The sequence below is a fragment of the Apodemus sylvaticus genome, chromosome 8, assembly GCF_947179515.1.
Source record: "Apodemus sylvaticus chromosome 8, mApoSyl1.1, whole genome shotgun sequence".
Classification (NCBI taxonomy): domain Eukaryota; kingdom Metazoa; phylum Chordata; class Mammalia; order Rodentia; family Muridae; genus Apodemus; species Apodemus sylvaticus.
This window is the reverse complement of record NC_067479.1, coordinates 49,480,193-49,499,399: the sequence shown is the minus strand read 5'-3', so window position 1 is coordinate 49,499,399 and position 19,207 is coordinate 49,480,193. Positions and strand designations below refer to the sequence as shown.

The following is a 19,207-nucleotide window of genomic DNA, read 5'->3' as shown; positions in this document are numbered from 1 at the left end:
CACATCCACCATCCTTGCTCCCAGATGACACTCACTCCAGCGAGCATCAACACAGTAATGTTTAAACATGTGAGGAAGAGAAGTGGAATTTAAGGACAGGACAGTAACCCTCGAAGGCGTAGCGTGTACAGAGGGAAAGTAGAAAGCCCACTGGGCCTGGAACCATCCACCCTGTGGATGCCGCAGTGACATACAATTACTGTTCCTATTCTTTTAGTGACCCAACTTGGTAACATTTATCAAGTCCTGTAATGCTGCGTTTATGAAGAGGGGCATCTGGATTCCTTAGTGTGAAGAGAAGCTATGTGGATACTTCATGTTTCAGCTTCTCTTAGAGTGGTTAATATGTAATGAATTATTCTTAAAGATGATGATGAGTAGGGTATTCTAAACTGTTCCCCTACAAACTATAACCACATTTTCTTTAAAAACAGAAAGCTAGATTTATTAAAACATCCTTACGAGGGAATACCTAGCACTATTCCCTCTCAGCTACCTTCACAGGGAGCTCTGCCTCACTCTAGTCTACACTCTGAAGATTTGGCAGGACAAATGATAAGCTAATAAAAAGCATGTCAGATCGTCCTTTCCCCTATTCAAAATCTTTCATACACAGAGAAGAGAAGAGAGGTACTGCCATGGTCCTGGGCAGTGAGAGATCTGGGCCCCACTATTTACTGTCTCCAGCCGCCACTGGAATTACCCTTTCTGCTAAGCACATCCCACCTTGGGACCTCCAGTGCTCCTACTGCCCAGAACACCACTCCTTCCTTCAGATGCTCATACAGGCCATGTCTTCATCACCTAAAAGGCTCTGTCTGGCCTGGATAAGACAAATGCCCTTCTCCTCTGCTATTCTTGTTTCTTACCCTAGTTTGGATTTCTTTTTTTCTTTTCTTTTCTTTTTTAATTTTTGGCAAACACTTTGGGGCTCAGTTTAATATAGCAGTAAATGCTTTACTATTACTCTTTTTATCAGATATTTTCTTTATTTACATTTCAGATGTTATCCCCTTTCCTGGTAACCCCCCACACACGTAGGAATCCCCCATTCCATCCCCCTCCCCCTGCTTCTATGAGGGAGTTCTCCCACCCACCCACTCTTGGCTCCCTGCCCTAGCTTTCCCCTACACGGGGGTCCAGTCTTCACAGGACCAACAGCCTCTCCTCTCATTGATGTCTGACAAGGCCATCCTCTGCTACATATGTAGCTGGAGCCATGGGTCACTCCATGTGTACTCCTTGGTTGGTGGTTTAGTCCCTGGAAGCTCTAGGGCGTCTGGGTAGTTGATACTGTTATTCTTCCTATGGGCTGCAAACTCCTTCAGCTCCTTTAGTCCTCTGATAATTTGGGAAATCTTCATGTTTTAAATTGCTTATCTCCACTAAAATGTAAAAATGTAAGCTCCTAAAGAGAAGTATGTTTGACCTATGAGTATATTCCACTGCCTACAGTGTCTGCCATGTAGCCTAATACTAATAGAACAAATACTAAAATATCTATCAATGTTAGTCAAATCAAATATGAACGGGGAACAGAAAACAAAGTTATATTCTATAAACTATAAATTCTATAAACTGCATTTACAGATTTTAGAAAATCTCTTGTAGTTCTTTGAAACACAGGCTGAATTGCTTGCTATTATGTCACCCTTTGCAGGGTCTGTCATCAACTATGCCCCTTGGGCTTGTAATGTCTTTGTAAAAGCAACTCATTCACTGTCAAATTTCTGCAAACCAAGTTGATCTAATCCCAATCTGGTTCTAATTTCTATTAGCCAATGTTTATATTGCAGTGATTCAGTGAATCCTCACAGTATATTCTTCAGTGATCACACACTGCCGTTCACACTGTGTCAAGTTTTAAGAAACTTTGTTTGTTTGTTTGTTTTATTTTTGTGTATTGTTGTATCTATGTGAAGGAGTTGGATGCCCTGGAAACTGATTTACAGACAGCTCTGAGATGCCATGTGGGTGTTGGGAATTGAACCTGAATCCTCAGGAAGAGCAACTGCGCTCTTAACCACCAAGCCTTCTCTCCAGCTCCCAACACACTATAGTTTTTTAGTACCTATTTTCATTCATTCTGCACGTCTATGAAGTGTATAAGAAGATCTAGAATACTGTTAAATGAATGTATAACCCTATAGGCTTTCGTGGTTGGAATTTTGCAGTTTTATTCTGAGATGGTCAAGTGCAGAGATAAGAGTGTCGAGGTGGAATACACTCCACAGAAGCTCTACTAGCGCAGAGGTTTGCCTGCTTCATTTGCCTGTTATTCTCACCTCCTCGCACAGGGATTGGTCAGTGTCTACTGAGTAAATGAACAGTCATTAGAAGGGAAAGAGGCGACAGGCGTGGTGGTGGCACATGCTTGATGTGTGAGGCTGGTGGATGCAGAGTTCATAGCCAACACTCATTACATAGTGAGATGCTATCTCAAAAAACAAAAACCCAAAGAGGCAAGGTGTGGTGGCACATGTCCACAGCCAGCCACTCGGGAGATGGGAGAAGGAGGAACAAAGAGCTCAGGCCAGCCTGGGCTACATGAGAGCCTGCTTTAAAACCTGACAGTCTATTCAACACTAAATAGAGTATACTAGTTGTTAAAACCAGAATTCCAAGTTCATATGTAAAAATCATATGACTAAGAAAGTTAAATCCATAAACTAGGCAGACTTATAAATGATGTGAGGGAAGTGAACATCTACTTCTTCCCAACCTCCAGGTAGGAAGCCTAAGACATGCTGGGAGCTGCTCTGAGCTGGGGAGCTTCCCAATGACAGCCTCACTTAACTTACCGGAGAGGAAATCGTCCTTGCTGTTGCAGTGATTACTTGTTCTAGAGGTTTCCAGATTTGAAATGCATAGCGACCTAAACAGCAAGTAAAACAAATACAAATATATTATTCATAATCAATGTCAGTGATAACTTTTAAGGCACTTATCATACATAATGTATTAATAGTTTATCTTATAAATGCTATTTCAAATGAGTATTTGAATTTTATCAAAAAAACAATTATTTTTCAAACCTATAATTTACTAAATAGACAGACTTTGACTTTAATATCATAGCAACATACATATCAAGTTATGCTCATGATAATAAGTTTAGCTCATGATAATAGATTAGTTTTCAGTGTCTATATGTATAATATTTTATATTTATACAATATTACAGAATTCAATAACATCTTAATATACCTTCTACAGTAAACTGAACAGAACAAGTCACTATTTGTAACAGATACTTATGATACTAAATGATTAATTATATTGCTATTTATGATGATAATCAAAATACACAGAAAGCAATCACTTCTGCAGACACATGGTATAGGAATACACTTAATAGAGTAACCTGTAGAGTAAGAAAGCGACCACATGGGAGGCTATTTCTTAGAGGATTTATTATCTGTTTTTCTCACTTTGGATGTTTACTTTCTCTAAAATCTTATTTTATTTTTCCTTTTTTTGGTTTTTAAATGTTTAATCTCATTTAGAAATTGCCAGATTCCAGTGATTTCTCATCCATAAAACTTAGTATCACTCTTAGCTCCAAGGTACCTGAAAAGAGTTTGGAAATTATCTCTAAGGTGATCAAAAGATTATAATTACTATTATGTTATATTTTAGATTATAATTACTACTGAAATTGAAAGTTAAAATGGTTCAGTTTATTTAAACACAAATTTACATTTTTACATGTATATATTGGAGTAAATGTCTCTAATTTGATTAGAAAGTAATCAAATCAAATCACTAAGAAGTAAAATTGGATTAGGAAATATAAAACCAAGTAGAAAACATGTGCTTATATTACACTTAGAGAAATAGTAAGAAACTCTGAGAAGAAATGTTAGTTGCTAAATCAAAATTGCTAAACTGATCTTTGTCAGAGATTTCCTAACAATCAACCAGATGCAAAATTTAATATGAGTTTCTGTTCTAAAAATATACCTGAGTTTTTGGAAGAAGGACTAAACTCTGACTTTAATTCCCTTTGCTAAGTGTCCTAATAGCCCCTTGTGTTGACAAGTGAGAATCTATAGCAACACAGATCCTAAGTCATTAGGATGAGGGCTTCACCCATTAGAAGGCACACTTTCTACTTGTGTCCTTCCCACTGGTCTTGCTAGAAAACCATGAAAGATACCACAAACCTGAATTCTAATACCAGCCAGAAGCTTATTTATAAATTAAAATTTCCAATGGGAAAATTCAACTACCTGGATCTTTCAGGATAGTTTACCATTTTACTCCATATTTAAAATATCACTTTCAAATCACCTCAAAGTTCTTGAAAATCACAATCAGGCACACCAACTAAACTCCTGCCTTAGTGAAAAGGAACGATAAAGACTTCAGGAAGTGATATTTGAGGGTTCATTTAGACACAAACTAGAAGATGTAGTTGCAACAAATGGAAGTATACCTTCTCCTAAGTTCTTTTACTCAGTTTTATTTAGCTCAGGGCAAGTTCTGCTACTCTAATTTGTAACATGAACTCTTTCTGTGTAAAATGTACACATAAGTTCTTATCATTGTCTGAAAGAAGAGCAGATAAGATATATCCTTTTTCTAAATTAAAATGAAATTCTCACAGTTGAATTTATAATTATGCCAATCCTATAATAGTACTAAAATTGATTTATGTTTATGACAATTTCCAGGATTCCTTTAAAGACATTTTCTCATCAAAGCTCAGAAGTAGTTAACTATAGTAAAAATCGGTACGTATCCCTGCTGGCTAAGGGTCTTGTTAATTTTAAGTTCTTATTGCTTTCAATGAGAATTGTGTAATATTAAATACTGTATAGAAGCAAATAAAACTCTGTCATTTTATATTGGAACTTAACTGTATTAACAGTTAATGTTAATGGAATGTAGCTTTATCCAAAAAAAAAATACAATTAACATTATCAAACCCATAGAATTTAGAAACAAAAATTTAAATAACATGGTGTAATGGTTAATGTTAATTGTCACCTTGACACTGTCTAAAAATTCACCTGAGAAGAGTGTTTCAATAAAGGGCCATCTTAGCCCAGCTGGCCTATGGACATGTCTGTAGAAGGCCTTCATTATGGTCATTGGTGTGGGAACCTGCCCACTACGGGTGGCACCATTCCCTACATAGAGAATCCAGAACTGAGTAAGGGTGGAGAAAAACTGATGAGGACAAGCATGCACGCAATAATTCTCTCTGTTTTGACTAGATGTGACTAGCTGATTTAAGTTTCTGGCACCTTGATTTCCATGCTATAATAACTATATCTGGGATTGTGAGCTAAAACAACTCTTTTTCCCCAAAGTTGTTTATCAAGGTATTATAACAGAACAACAGCAAATAAAACTAATACAAGACAATATTATCAGATTAACATTTAGTGAGGGAATAGCTATGTATTTAAAGTTGTAAGTTAATAATTAAGTAAGTATCTTTAACATTCAAAAATCACCTTTTCTAATAAGATGCTTGTGGTAAAAAAATGCTCAACTTCATTGGTCATTAGGGAAATGCAAATCAAAACAACCCTGAGATTTCATCTTACACCAATCAGAATGGCTAAGATTAAAAATTCAGGAGACAGCAGGTGTTGGAGAGGGTGTGGAGAAAGAGGAACACTCCTCCACTGCTGGTGGGGTTGCAAATTGGTACAACCACTCTGGAAATCAGTCTGGCGGCTCCTCCGAAAACTGGGCACCTCACTTCCAGAAGATCCTGCTATACCACTCCTGGGCATATACCCAGAGGATTCCCCACCATGTAATAAGGATACATGCTCTACTATGTTCATAGCAGCCCTATTTATAATTGCCAGATGCTGGAAAGAACCCAGGTATCCCTCAACAGAAGAGTGGATGCAAAAAATGTGGTATATCTACACAATGGAGTACTATTCAGCCATTAGAAACAATGAATTCATGAAATTCTTAGGCAAATGGATGGACCTAGAGAACATCATACTAAGTGAGGTAACCCAGACTCAAAAGATGAATCATGGTATGCACTCACTAATAAGTGGATATTAACCTAGAAACCTGGATTACCCAAAACATAATCTACACATCAAATGAGGTACAAGAAGAAAGGAAGAGTGGCCCCTTGTTCTGGAAAGACTCAATGAAGCAGTATTCAGCAAAAACAGAACGGGGAAGTGGGAAGGGGTGGGTGGGAGGACAGGGGGAGAGAAGGGGGCTTACGGGACTTTTTGGGAGTGGGGGGGGGCTAGGAAAGGGGAAATCATTTGAAATGTAAATAAAAAATATACCGAATAAAAAAAAATTTTAAAAAAAAGGCTATCCTATTTATAATTGAAGAGTAGAATATGCAGAATATATTTAATCAAAGAACCAAGGGAGCAAACTCCTACATGATGAGTTAAAGCAAATGCAACCCATAAAAAAAATAAAAAAATAAAAAAAATAAAAGATGCTTGTGGTAGTGAACTAAATTCTCCCAAGTTTATAAAAAAACAAAAAGCTTTATCAAAAAATAAAGAAGAAAGAAAAAAATATATCAATAGTTACAAGATGACTTAAGTAGTCATAGAACAGCTATATTCTTCAGAAGAATATATTTTGAAATGTTTAAGTCCATATAAATATGAGTTCCATAAAGGAACCTCCATCACTTGTATTGCATTGTATTATATTGTATTGTGTTATAGATCTTAAGTCCAGAGAGATGGCTAGAGGGTAAAAGTACTTATTGTTCAAGTCTGACAACCCAAGTTCCATCCTGGAACCTCTGAAGTAGAAAAAGAACTAACTCCCTAAAGTTGTCACAAGCCATCTATGTTCTCCTGCCCACGCTCATGCATCATACATGTACACAAACACATGATCAGTTAATAGTGAAAAATAAAGCATTTTTTTTTAATTTTCTTAAGGTTTACTTTATTATTTACGTAGGTGCATTTGTGGGCAGGTATCTGTAAAAGCCAAAAACAAACAGAAAAAAACAACAACAAAAAAAAGACAAAACAACAACAAAGAAAAGGGCTGGTTCCTCTAGAGGTGAGTCAGAGCAGTTGTGAACTGCCTGATGTAGGTGCTAGGAACTGAACTCTGGTCTTTGGGGCAAGCAAGCAGGAATTGCTCCACAGTGCTGAGCCATCTCTCTGGGAGGCTTTCTTTCATTATCATGTGTATACGGGAGGGGGGAGGGGGAAATAATGAATGCGCCACAGTGGGTATGCAGAGGTCATTGGATAACCTAGGATGCTGGGCCTCACTTTGACCTGGTTTGACACAGTCTTTCTGTGGTTAACTGGTCTATACTCCAAGCTGCCTGGTCCAGGAGTTTCTAAGGATCCTGTCTCAGCCTTCCGCGGTGCGCTGGGACTGCATGAGCTACTGTATGACTTTAGCATGTGTTCTGGGTGTCTGACTTGGATCTTCAGGCTTGCATATAAGTGCTTTAGCCACTGAGCCATCTCATCAGCCCATACTAAAGATTTCTTACTGTTGTACACTATAAATAAAACTGGAAAAGAACATGTGGGAATACCAACCATTATGCAGCTAGCTTTCTCAGCTCACTGACCGGTAATTTTCTTTCTTATAATGCTTCTTTATATTCTGCTTGACTGATCACTGCTAGGTCACCTGTCAATGGTGGGAAATGAATGTATTATGTCTGAAAACCAAACAACGTACCTGCAAACGCAATAGCCGCAACCCCTAGTCCTGCGGCTATCAACCTTCTCCCCTGCGGAGGGAAAACACATCATCATTCAGAGTCATGCACAGGATGCTATGAAAGTAGATCACCTCAGTAACCATGAGAATTACATTAAATACATTTTCTTCAAGTGCTGCTATGACGAAGACAACTTAAAAATCTGTATTGTCTATGGGATTCTATATGCTGTTCACTTCATTGGCTCTCTCTCTTCTCTCTCCCCTGCACGCCCACATGGTTTTTCAAAACAGAGTTTCTCTGTGTAGCCCTAACTCTCCTGGAACTGGAAATCACTTTTTAACCAGACTGGCCTTGAACTCACAGAGATTTGCCTGGTCCTGCTTCCTGAGTGCCACCACCTCCCAGTTAGTTAAATTTTTTAGTAACCTAAAATATTTCCAGATTTTCACTTAATTTCTGAGCTCATTCTACCTAAGGGTTTCATATTATGTGCTCTTAAAATGTTTTCTGTAGACTATTCTCAACAGTGGGTTTAATGCTTGTTTTCCATAAAGATAAAAATCATATGTTTTCCTCTGCAACACTTTATACTTATAATACTCAATTGTATTTGCTGTATTTAGAATGTTAATAAAACCTTACATATATCCTTAGAAAAGAAATAAAAATTAAAAAATTAGTAAAAATAACAAATGATTTTTAAATTAATTTTCTATTCTTCTAGGACAGGTAAGATTATTGTACAGCAAGAGCCTTTAATTCAGAATGTCATAAAGTTAAGGAGCTAATTCTGATGAAAAAGATCTACTGAAAACTGGTTATATGTCCATGTCATCCTAAGCTTTTTTTCCTTAAACATCCTAGGAAAATACATCAACCATAAAAGAGAAGACGTGGCAGAGACAATGGTTGAACCCGTAAACTTGGATCTCCTTGTCCTCTAGAGTGAAGAACTTCTCTTTAGTCAGCCACTCATCCCAAACCTCCCTTAGATTTCTGGTTTTGGTTTTTTAAACCAAACGCTATGGTTATCTGCACAGAACTTACACAAAAGTGAGCCAGCTAGTTCTATGAGGAAAGATACATCTAAGTCTTAAGCAATCAAAGCTTAATCATGATTTGCCTTTAAAATGATAAGCATCAGACCAGAAAGGGCAGCTGCACAGTGGTGCAAAATTCAATATTCAGTAACTTATTCAGCCATCTAGAGATCTTCACAGGGAAGCAAATTCCCCTAGTTTTGCCATCCTGGGTTAAGCCTACTACAAACTCCACCAGCCTGTGACAATGGTTAAGGACTACTCACTCCCTTGTAGATGAGGAAAAGCACTGAACTACTCAGAGACAGGAGAAACTTCAAAGTTCCTTTTAGGTTACCTAGTCTCATTTTTACGAATTAAGTATAGGAAATTAAGTATAGGAAAGTATAAGAAGGGAATTAAGTATAGGAAATGCTCTAGAGAGGTATGGTGTTTTAGTGAGGGTTTTCATTGCTGAAGAAACACCATGACCAAGACAACTTTTATAAAGGACATTTAATTAGGTTTGGATTACAGATTCAGTGTATTATCATCACGGGAGAAGCATGGCACATCTAGGCAGGCATGGCGCTGGAGGAGCTGAGAGTGCTACATTTTGTTCCAAACGCAAATAGGAGAAGTCTGTCTCATGGGCAGCAAGGAGGAGGCCCTCAAAGCCTACCCCCACAGTGACACATTTCCTCCAAAAAGGCCACACTTACTCCAGCAAGGCCACAGCTCCTGAAAGTGCCACTCCCTGGGCCAAGTATATTCAAACCACCACAAATGGCTTTGCTATTTCTTAGAGCTTTCCTTGGTGCTATCTGTCACAGTGCTATGAACTTTCTACATCTTCTTTAATGACCTCATTCTAATCAAGCAACTTTTCTCTTTGGAAAATCTATTACTCTTATAGTTTTTATATCTTCATCTCATTAGAAACACCCATTTATGCCTACACTGACTCTTCCTGTTCTTAATAATATTATAGCATCAACCTTCTATAGACTGGCAGAAGTCTTTACAGTAAACAGCATATATCCAATATACAGATGGAATTTCTCCAACTTAGCAACAAAAGACAATTCAGTAAGATCAGGCAGGATACTAGGCCAGGGGCTTTCATCTTTAAAAAAAAAAATTGTTAGAGTCAAGGGCTTAAGACAATGTACCTACATAAAAAGGCCTTGGGTTCAAACCTCAGCAGTGTTTGCAGAGGACAGGACTAAAATCTAAATGGCTCATAAATACGATAAAATATTCAAGACTAAGCAGACAATACTAGCAACAATGAAATAGTAAGAAAATATTCTTGCCAGAAAGTAAAGCTCTATATACTATTTGTAGAACTTATGCATTTGATGCATTCCAAACTGCTAGCAAGTCTGCACACAGTCTACCATTATTATTAGGACAAAGTGTATGAATATCTATAGAGGTCTTGGCACAATGGGTTGGCACATGTTAAATAGTAAATGTCAACTGCTTTAATAAAATCAGTAAAATAACTATCCAATATCAACTGTGAATGGTGTGACAGAAGTCTTAGCATAGTCCTTCAACCCTAGTATTTGTCTAAGTACAGGAAGATTCAAAGAACTGATTTCTGAGGAAGGCTCCAGAAAATTAATTGATCTTCCTTAGGTTAAATACACAATCATTTATAAAGCTTTAAAATTGAGATGAGACAATTAGCATGCTGGGAGTCAGGGATCAGAAACAACAGACCTCCCCTCCCCCATTACATCTCTTCCTTGTTTTGCACTTAATGAGATCAACTGCCTCCTCAGTTCAATCACAAATGAGAGGCATTTTACATCATTGCCAGCTACAAAATGAATGAGCACTCTGTAACCTTGCACCAGGAACATCTGACTGTTACACTGAGTCTGTTAATGGCCTCCAAAATCATCTGCACAGTGTATGTGACTACCTCACTAGTAGCAAGAGAATGATCGAAGTCCTAATTAACCACACATGCTCAAATAATTTAAATTTTTGAATATAATCAAGCCCACCCATCAACAGGCGAGAGGTAACATGCCCCTGCACCTGCCCATGAGGTCCTGCCTGGCAGGGTCGCCTACTACAGCTGGCCAGAGTCTTACAGTTTTGTTTCCAAATACACATCTCAAATCTTTTCTAAATAAAGTTTACTCTCTGGCCCGTAATGTCCATTTATAAATTCTTTTACCATGAAATCAATACTGTAGAAAAAAAGGACTTGGATCTCCTTGGTTCCTCTCCTATATAACAGAGTTACTCTAGTTTCAAACTCCTTGTACGATAATTATTGTAATATTTTGCTAATGCAAGAATTAAAAAATGCATGAGACAAATAGTTGTGGGCAGAAAGCTTCTATAGTAAAAAGGGATTCCCATGAGATTACAGATGACCTTGCTCATCAGTCTTATCAGCTGAGAGAATCAGCTGAATGAAAGAAACACTGAAAGCAATGTCTGTTGAGCAAACAGTTTCAGGAGGATAGACTGAAGGAGAGGCACATAGACCCCCACAGCTGCAACAGTTTCCCATTCTGGAGCCCTCATTCTACCAACTTTTCCCCTTGGCAGACCTCTGTTTCCTTAGGGAGAGAGGCTGCCCCTTGCTGTGTATGCCAACAAACAGTTCCGTCTAGTGAAGTCAGACTCTGGTCTCTTTACAAATGTCTTCAGGAATCTAACAGTTGCCTCTACAATTACAAAGAGATTTTATTTCAGTACTAAAGGTATTTTATTAGGAAATATTAACCCCCTGGGCAGTCACTTAATTCTAATAATTTGTAGTTACATTATATTTAAAAGTAACAAACCAAGTTAATTCAATTAAGCACCTAGTACCCTAATTATATCCCTACTCGCTTCCCCAGCCCATTCTCGACTCCCCTTTGTCTAGTTGTGCATTTCCCCTCCTTTCCCTTATCTCTAAAACTCTACCACTCAGTACTCTCCCTCTGGCCTCTGGTGACAACAGGATGAGGGTGAAGAGGCATCCAACTCCCCAGTTCCTTTTCTATCCCGGGCTGCGGGTGGGTCTGTTGAAGGAGTGTTTCTTCTTGTCTGAACTCTCAGATTTCTGGTCACAGTTTAAAGCCTTGCCTCCTCACTTGAGGGACATTTCCCCAGCTCAGCTCTTGTTTCTCTTGGTGAGTTAGTGTCTCTTTTTGATTAACTTCCCCTGCCCACACCTCAGCAAATACTTCCTTCATCAAAATATCTTCAACAAAATCATCCACTTACCACAACTACAGCTTTCACTAATGTGCCTCTTATTACCCGCCACCTTATTGCATACATACATATATATGTAGGGCCTCTATTAAATGTGTCCTATAAAGGACCCTGCACATAGGAGGCCTCCAATATCTTCTCCATGTCAATCTCCAAAGTTCTTTACTGCTATTCTTATTACAATATTTACAATACTCTATGCTTATTAAAATCAATGTCTTTATTACTTTAAGTTGTATATAGATACTGCTTTTGTCTCTTGCAGCTTTCTAGGTATCAAGAGTTTTTATAAAGGAAAAAGTGAAAAGGTCCTTATGACTTTTAAATTCAGTAACAAATAAACACAAGTTAGATAGATCAAGGGGTTAAATAAGCTCAGTAAATGACCAAAACTATGCAATCGTATGTTATTTATACACTAAAGGACAAAGACTACTCAAAAACCCATTTTAATTACTGTAATTAAAATGCCCTATTGGAAAGGAATAATATCTGTATTATCTCCGTAAGTATATTAATTAATTTCTATAGCTTATATACAGCATAAACAACTGTTAACACATCCACAATAAGCAGATGATTGTATTTAAGATGATGAATTATTTACTGAGGGGGAAATGGAAAGAAAAGTCAATCTGAAAAATGTATATACCCTACACAACTAGCTTTTAATCAAGTTAAACATTGAAATGTTAAGTAAAATGCTAGACATAAACAGAATTAAATCAAAACTTAGTTGAGATAGGATATTATTTCCTAGAAAATACTATCACCTATCTTTTTCATTCACTAAAATGCTCCTGTCATTGGGAGGTGACCATGGTTGGCTTGGGCCTGTAATCCTAGCTTTTGGGAGGCAAAGCAGTAGCTAGAGTTGGAGGCCAGTCTGGCCCACAGAGGGAATTTGAAGTTAGCTTATACTACATAAATTTCCATCTTGATTTTTTTTTTCAGTCCATCAGTCCTTTTGGGTTTTTTTGTTTGTTTGTTTGTTTATTTAATTATCTGCATATGTGCAAAGAGGCTTGTGCATGTGATTGCAGGTGCCAGGGAATCCAGAAGAGGATGGTAGATCTCCTGGAGCTAGAGTTGCAGGCAGTTAAGAGATAGGGGCTAGGAACTGAACTCAGGTCCTCAGCAGGAAAAGCATGTGCCATCTATTTAGCCCCTGGACTTTCTTCCTAAGCATAAATAGTGAGTTATGAATTACCAGTAATTCTTTCTAATCCTCTACATCCGGGAATGACTCATATGGAGAGGAAGTCACATTTCTAATTCCACAAGGAGAAAACAGGTGATATAAGAGAGTCAATCTTTAGTATGAAGAATAGTTCACACAGAACAGATTAATTTGACCTTAATTTCTGTGTGTGTGTGTAAGCATGTATGTATTCACATGTGGTTGTAGATATCTGTGTGTTTGTAAGTGGAAGCCAGAGTTGCATCCTTGGGTAGTGTTCCTTAGATAACAACCACTTTTTTTTTTCTTTTTTTGAGACAGAGTCTCTTACTGGCCTAGAACACTACTTGTGACTCCCAGAGATCTGCCTGTGTCTAACTCTCCAGTGGTGGGATTCCAAGAGTGCATTGTTATACTTGGCTACAACTCAGGTCCTCATGCTTTGCCAGTAAAACACAATGACATTAAGAATATAATCCAGCCAGGAGTGGCAGAATGTGCCTCCAATTCCAGCACTGGAGAGGGAGAGAGGCAGGAGGAGCTCTATGAGTTTCAAGCCAATCTAGTCTACAGAGCAAGTTCCAGGCCAGCCAAGGCTATATATATTGAGTACCTGTGTCAAACAAAAGAAATCAAAAATCCCCAAACCACACACACACACACACACACACACACACACACACACACACACACACACACGAGCGCGCGCACACACACACACACACAGAGAGAGAGAGAGAGAGAGAGAAAGAGAGAGAAAACAAACAAACAAGCAAATAAGCAAACTCCGTCGAGCTTTTGAACTCCCACTGTTTACTGGACAGAACTGTATCAACATGTTCTCTGTATTACTCTGCTGAACAGTAATTCATATTTGCTCAGTAAAATGCTAATTCTTGATCACTAAAATGTAAGTCCTAATCTTCAGGCTAAAAGGCGCTATTTTGGCTTTTCATTTATATTTTTGTTGTTGTTTGAGCCAGAACCTCCTGACTCCATGTCCAGAATGCTAGGATTGTGACCCAGTGCTGCTGTGACTGACTGCTTTCTCTTAGGGTGCTGAGGACCAAGCCCAGGCTTACACATGCTACGTAAACAGTTTCTCACCCAATTACATGGCTAGTCCTGCTCCAGGTAAGCAAGCCCTACTGTGATCCGGCCCAAAGAAAAAAGGTATGCTTTAATCTTTACTTTGAATATTTTTGTCTTTGTGTACGTATTGGATGCTGACGTGCATGGAGGTGCATGCACAAGAGTGTGCATGCAGTGGCTAGAGTCTGTCTTCTTCAGTTCTTTCATCTTAGTTTCTGAGCTAGGTCTCTCAGTGACCTAGGCACTGAGAGCTGCCAGGGTGTGCGTAGCTCAGTTTTGCTGGCTGCCCTGATACTGAGGTTTTGTGTGGGTGTTCAGAATCTGACCTCGGGTCCTCATGTTTGCACAGCAATACTTTTCCAACTGAACCATCCCCAACATCTTTTACTACTTTTTTTTCTTTTATTAGATATTTTATTTACATTTCAAATGTTATCCCCTTTCCTAGTTCTCTGCCCCCCAGAAACCCCCTATCCCATCCCCTCCTCCTACTTCTATGAGGGTGTTCCCCCATCCATCTACTGCCTCCACCTCCCCACCCTGGAATTCCCCTACACTGGGGCATCCAGCCTTCACAGAACCAAGGGCCTCTCCTCCCACTGATGTCTGACAAGGCCATCCTCTACTACATATGTGGCTGGAGTCCTGGGACCCTCTATGTGTACTGTTTGGTTGGTGGTTTAGTTCCTGGGAGCTCTGGGGTTCTGATATGTTGTTCTTCCTATGGAGTTGCAAAAACCCCTTCAGCTCCTTCAGTCTTTCTCTAACTCCTCTATTGGGGACCCTTTTACTACTTTTTAAACAATTAGATTTTAAAACTAAACTGTGAGTGACAAGATGAGAAAAATCAGATATTCCAGAAAGCAACACTACCCACTTCCCACAGACTCCTTCTCACAGGAATTCACAAAATACCCCCATCAATACTTCACATGGGGTATTAATTAAACTTCAAAATGAATCTTAGACAGTGAACAAGCTATATTTAAGTCATACCAAGCAAGTTTTAGTTGGTAAATATTTCCTTTGAAGATTTAGATATGTATAATTCAAAATCCCAGGGGTCTAATCAGGTGTAGTACTATCTGTCCTGTGGAAACAATAAACAATCAAACTGTAGTCATGTAGTCATGGTGGTACATGCCTTTAACTCCAGCACTTAGAAAGCAAAACCAGGCAGATCTCTGTGAGTTCAAGGTCAGCCTGGTCTACAAAGTGAGTTCTGAACTGGTCAGGGCTGCAAAGTGAGATCTAGTTTCAAAAAAGTAGAGAGAGAGCCAGAGCGAGAGCGAGAGCGAGAGCGAGAGCGAGAGAGAGAGAGAGAGAGAGAGAGAGAAACCAAAAGAACAAAACTAAAAGTAAATCCATAGGAAACAATAGTTTACAGTGATATGCACCACCAGAGGGGAAAAGAAAGCAGGTAAAGCCATGACACTTGTGTATAAAGTAGACACAGAAAGCCTCACAGAGAAAGTGACTTCTAAAAAACAAAAGCTGTTGGCTAAGGAACACGCCTGAAGGAGGCAGGTGTGAGGAATTAATAGGCCAGCAGGCACAGAACAGAGAGAATAGGAAGGAATGATGTAGAGAGGTCAAGTGTCACACACGTTCCAACCTCTTGACATTACAAGATGATAGTGTTACCAAAGTTCACATTCAAGTACCATGTAATCAAGTTACAAACAAAAAACAAAATAAAACTCTTACATTTTAAGTCAGTTTATAATTTTGTGTTGGGCCAAACTGCATGAAGCCCACAGGTTGGACGCACCATTGTAGGGCCTTATGGGGACCCTCAGTACTTCAGTAGTACAGCTGGTTCCAGCAGAGACCTAACACTATCACAGAACTCTAAGGATCTCATGTGGAGAGCCTTTTGGGGTGCTGCTTGGTAGGACTCTGACACTGGCAAAGGACAAGGAAATGGGCTGCTTGGCAGGAATCTGACTTTAGGCCACAACAAAGAAATAAATTCAGGCAGGAATCTGACATTGGCCAAGGACAAAGAAATAAGTTCAGGCAAGAATCTGATTTTAGGGTGGAACAAAGAAGCAGGCTTCAGGCATGAATATAACTTTAGGCTAGGACAGGGAAGTAGGCTCAGACATCCTGAACATCCGCAGAAACAGTGAACGCGGGAGCGATCCTGCGACTCTGTTTTTTGTCTTGCTTGTTCCTCATTGTACTACTACTGCCCTTAATACTTGCATGTAATTAAAATGGTACAAAAGTGGATTGGAAAATATAAAACCGCCTTAGTCTCAGAATTGACTGAGGTCATGCTACAAAGTTGTCTAATTGTCTTTTTTCTTCTTAATCCTCACTTCTGCACTGGAGAACCTGTTGACTGACTGAGCAGGCCTGGTCAATCTCTAGTTGTCATGCTGAAAATACAAACAAAAAACCAGCTATACAGTCAAAAACAGAGGCATAGAAATTAATTATAAGTATATTAAAATAATCTAAGAAAAAATAATGGGTGATTAATGATGAAAATCGTTAAGCGCCAAGATTTCTGTATTTTGAAGGTAAAAAGACTGTTCTGATACTGTACATGGAATACAAGTAAAAAATCTAGAATGTCAAAGTTACTGTCTTGAACAACTACAAAAATGAAATTGCCTTTTGCTAAGGGGTCAAACTAAAAGTATTGGAGTGGAAGTAGGAAATCAGAGGAACTCTCTTGGGCTTACTTTAATACATGCTATGATGAAGAAGATAAATTGTATAGGAATTCATTAGCACTGGGTTGAAAGGGAAGGAAAAGAAGAATGACCAGGATTAAGTAAAATCATTCTTTGTTTCCTGGCAGGATCTCAATTCTCAAGGGTTAATCGCAAGCAAATCACTTTTGCTGAACTCAGTGTTTTATATTGTCTTGTTACTTGGTTCAATTTCCACAAAGAAAGCTCTCTGAATTTAAACAACAAGTAAAAGGGTAAATATGAAGAGGGAATAACAAAGGCTACTGATGACTCAGCAGGATTTGGGGGAGAGGCCTTAGAGGAGTGCTTCCGAGTAAGTGCTGAGCTAGCCTAGAGGTAGGAAGCAGGCAGAGTGTGTAGACAGGACTGTGTTCCACCCCTACCATCCCAAAGATGAAAAGATTCACACACAGAAAACACAGCTAACACCAGTCTACTTACTCTGCTTTTAAGTCACTTAATTTCCTCTAAACCAAAGGCAATCATTGAATTCTATATCAATACTAATGAATAAATGGGGCGTGGGGGAGGCATGGGAACAATGTAACAAAATCAAAAGTCAACACAGGAAACAACTCTTAGGTTCACCTCAAGTCCTCTCTTTACTATAATAAATGAAAATTTCCTAAACTCAAAGCTCTGCTACATAATGATTTCTTGAGAATAATCTTTTAAATACTACTTTGGCTTTATTCAAAATAATGTTACAAGTCTTGCCTGCACTTTCTCCTAGTAACATAAAAAGCTCTTTGCTCACGTGAGCAAACATACATACAGACCAGTCATGGTAGCCACAGAGGAAGACAGACTGGGGCAAATTTCCAACTAAGTTACAAATTTGCTTCAGGTTCTTTCTTACCTCAAATACACAGTGAGGGTGAACTTCATGTGTTGATTTGGCTAGACCAAAATACTGGGGTAGTCCTGGAGATGCTGTGGTGTATTCTGCAGATGTGGTTAACACTTAGTATCAGTTAAAGACTACAGATAATCTATGGTCTCAACCACACCACAGACACACTGGGCATGCAAAAGGACAAGGACAGCAAGGGGACTTGGAGGACAGAGAAGCCCCCCTCCCACTCTGAAGCCGGTTTATGTCTGTCTTTGATAGAAACCTAAAGGGGTCTGACCAGCAGATCAAGCAGGCCTAATCTGCACAGAGCCTTTGGGGTCACGCTTCTCTTCTTTCCTGAGAGATACACAGGCCAGCTCACTCAGAATGCGAAAGAGCCAGTCTTTGGTTTACATTGTATATTTCGACATCCTTCCTTGTATGACATCTGTAAATTAATAATTCCTCAGGTTTTTTTTTTATTTTGGATTCAAATTCTTTTAAGTTTTTGATAGCACTTGCTTCTATCTGTACACATTCTGAAGACAAATTATAGGCCTGTGCCTTCTAATGAGATCACTGGAAGAAAAATCCTTTTCTACCTTCACCGCAGCAACTGAGCCTGGTCACTTGGAACTCTTTGGAGCCAAGAACTTTGTCTATCTCTGGTATTAGTAGCAGGATCAAATAAGCATCCAAACAATAAAAAAGCCAATGACACTCCCCAATTCGTCTGTATTCGTATAGCTCTGCTTTCTAATTTCTCTTGTCCTTTGACTCTCCATAATGACCACATGAGGTTCTAAAGAGCAAGAATCAGGCTCTGTTCGCTTTTTCATTCTCAGTATGTACTAAATAAGAATAATTACCTAAATGAATACACAAATGGTTAGGCAACGATGTTTTGCCTCTGAGTCAGACTCCTTCTGAGAAATGTAGAAATAAAAATGAAGAATAGTGGGATTAAGGTTAGGACAAAGGGCTCTGGACAAAAGAAAGCACAAGGAGAGGACAAAGATTATATTGGTAAACATCAATTCTGATTTGGGTTTTATTCTCAATTTGCTATTATCTTACATCATTATAATTTGAAGAAAGGGGCCTTTTTCACCCAACCAATTCCTTTGTCATTTAATTATTAGTTTGACATTATTATTATTATTATTATTATTATTATTATTATCATCCAATGACTTCCTGAACTAACAGATCTAAATTATTTATGATCCAAGTACCAAACTATTTTGCTAATGTTGTACTGTGGTTTGAATCTGAAATATTCCTGACAGGCTCATGTTCTCAACATTTGGTCCCTTAGATTGAGGGAACTATGGAATGAGGCCGAACTGAAGGAAAATGTCTCAGGGAGTGGGTCCTTGGAAGTATGCTATCCTTGCCCACCTCTGTCTTGATCTCTGCATCCCTGTTGGCCAACAAGTGAACATCTCTCTACCATATGTTCTTGCCACCAACTTGCTCTGCCAAGCACCC

General features: G+C 38.7%; 1 protein-coding gene across 1 annotated transcript in view; it reads right to left on the bottom strand.

The window, feature by feature from the left end:
- The window catches only part of Dnajc15 (DnaJ heat shock protein family (Hsp40) member C15), a 68,886-nt gene that overhangs the window by 41,292 nt on the left and 8,387 nt on the right, over positions 1-19,207 (bottom strand). The window contains exons 2-3 of the mRNA XM_052190898.1: positions 7,669-7,720; positions 2,802-2,875 (exon numbers count right to left, since the gene is read on the bottom strand). Coding sequence (XP_052046858.1) covers positions 2,802-2,875; positions 7,669-7,720 — 126 coding nt within the window. The remainder of the gene's footprint in view (positions 1-2,801; positions 2,876-7,668; positions 7,721-19,207) is intronic.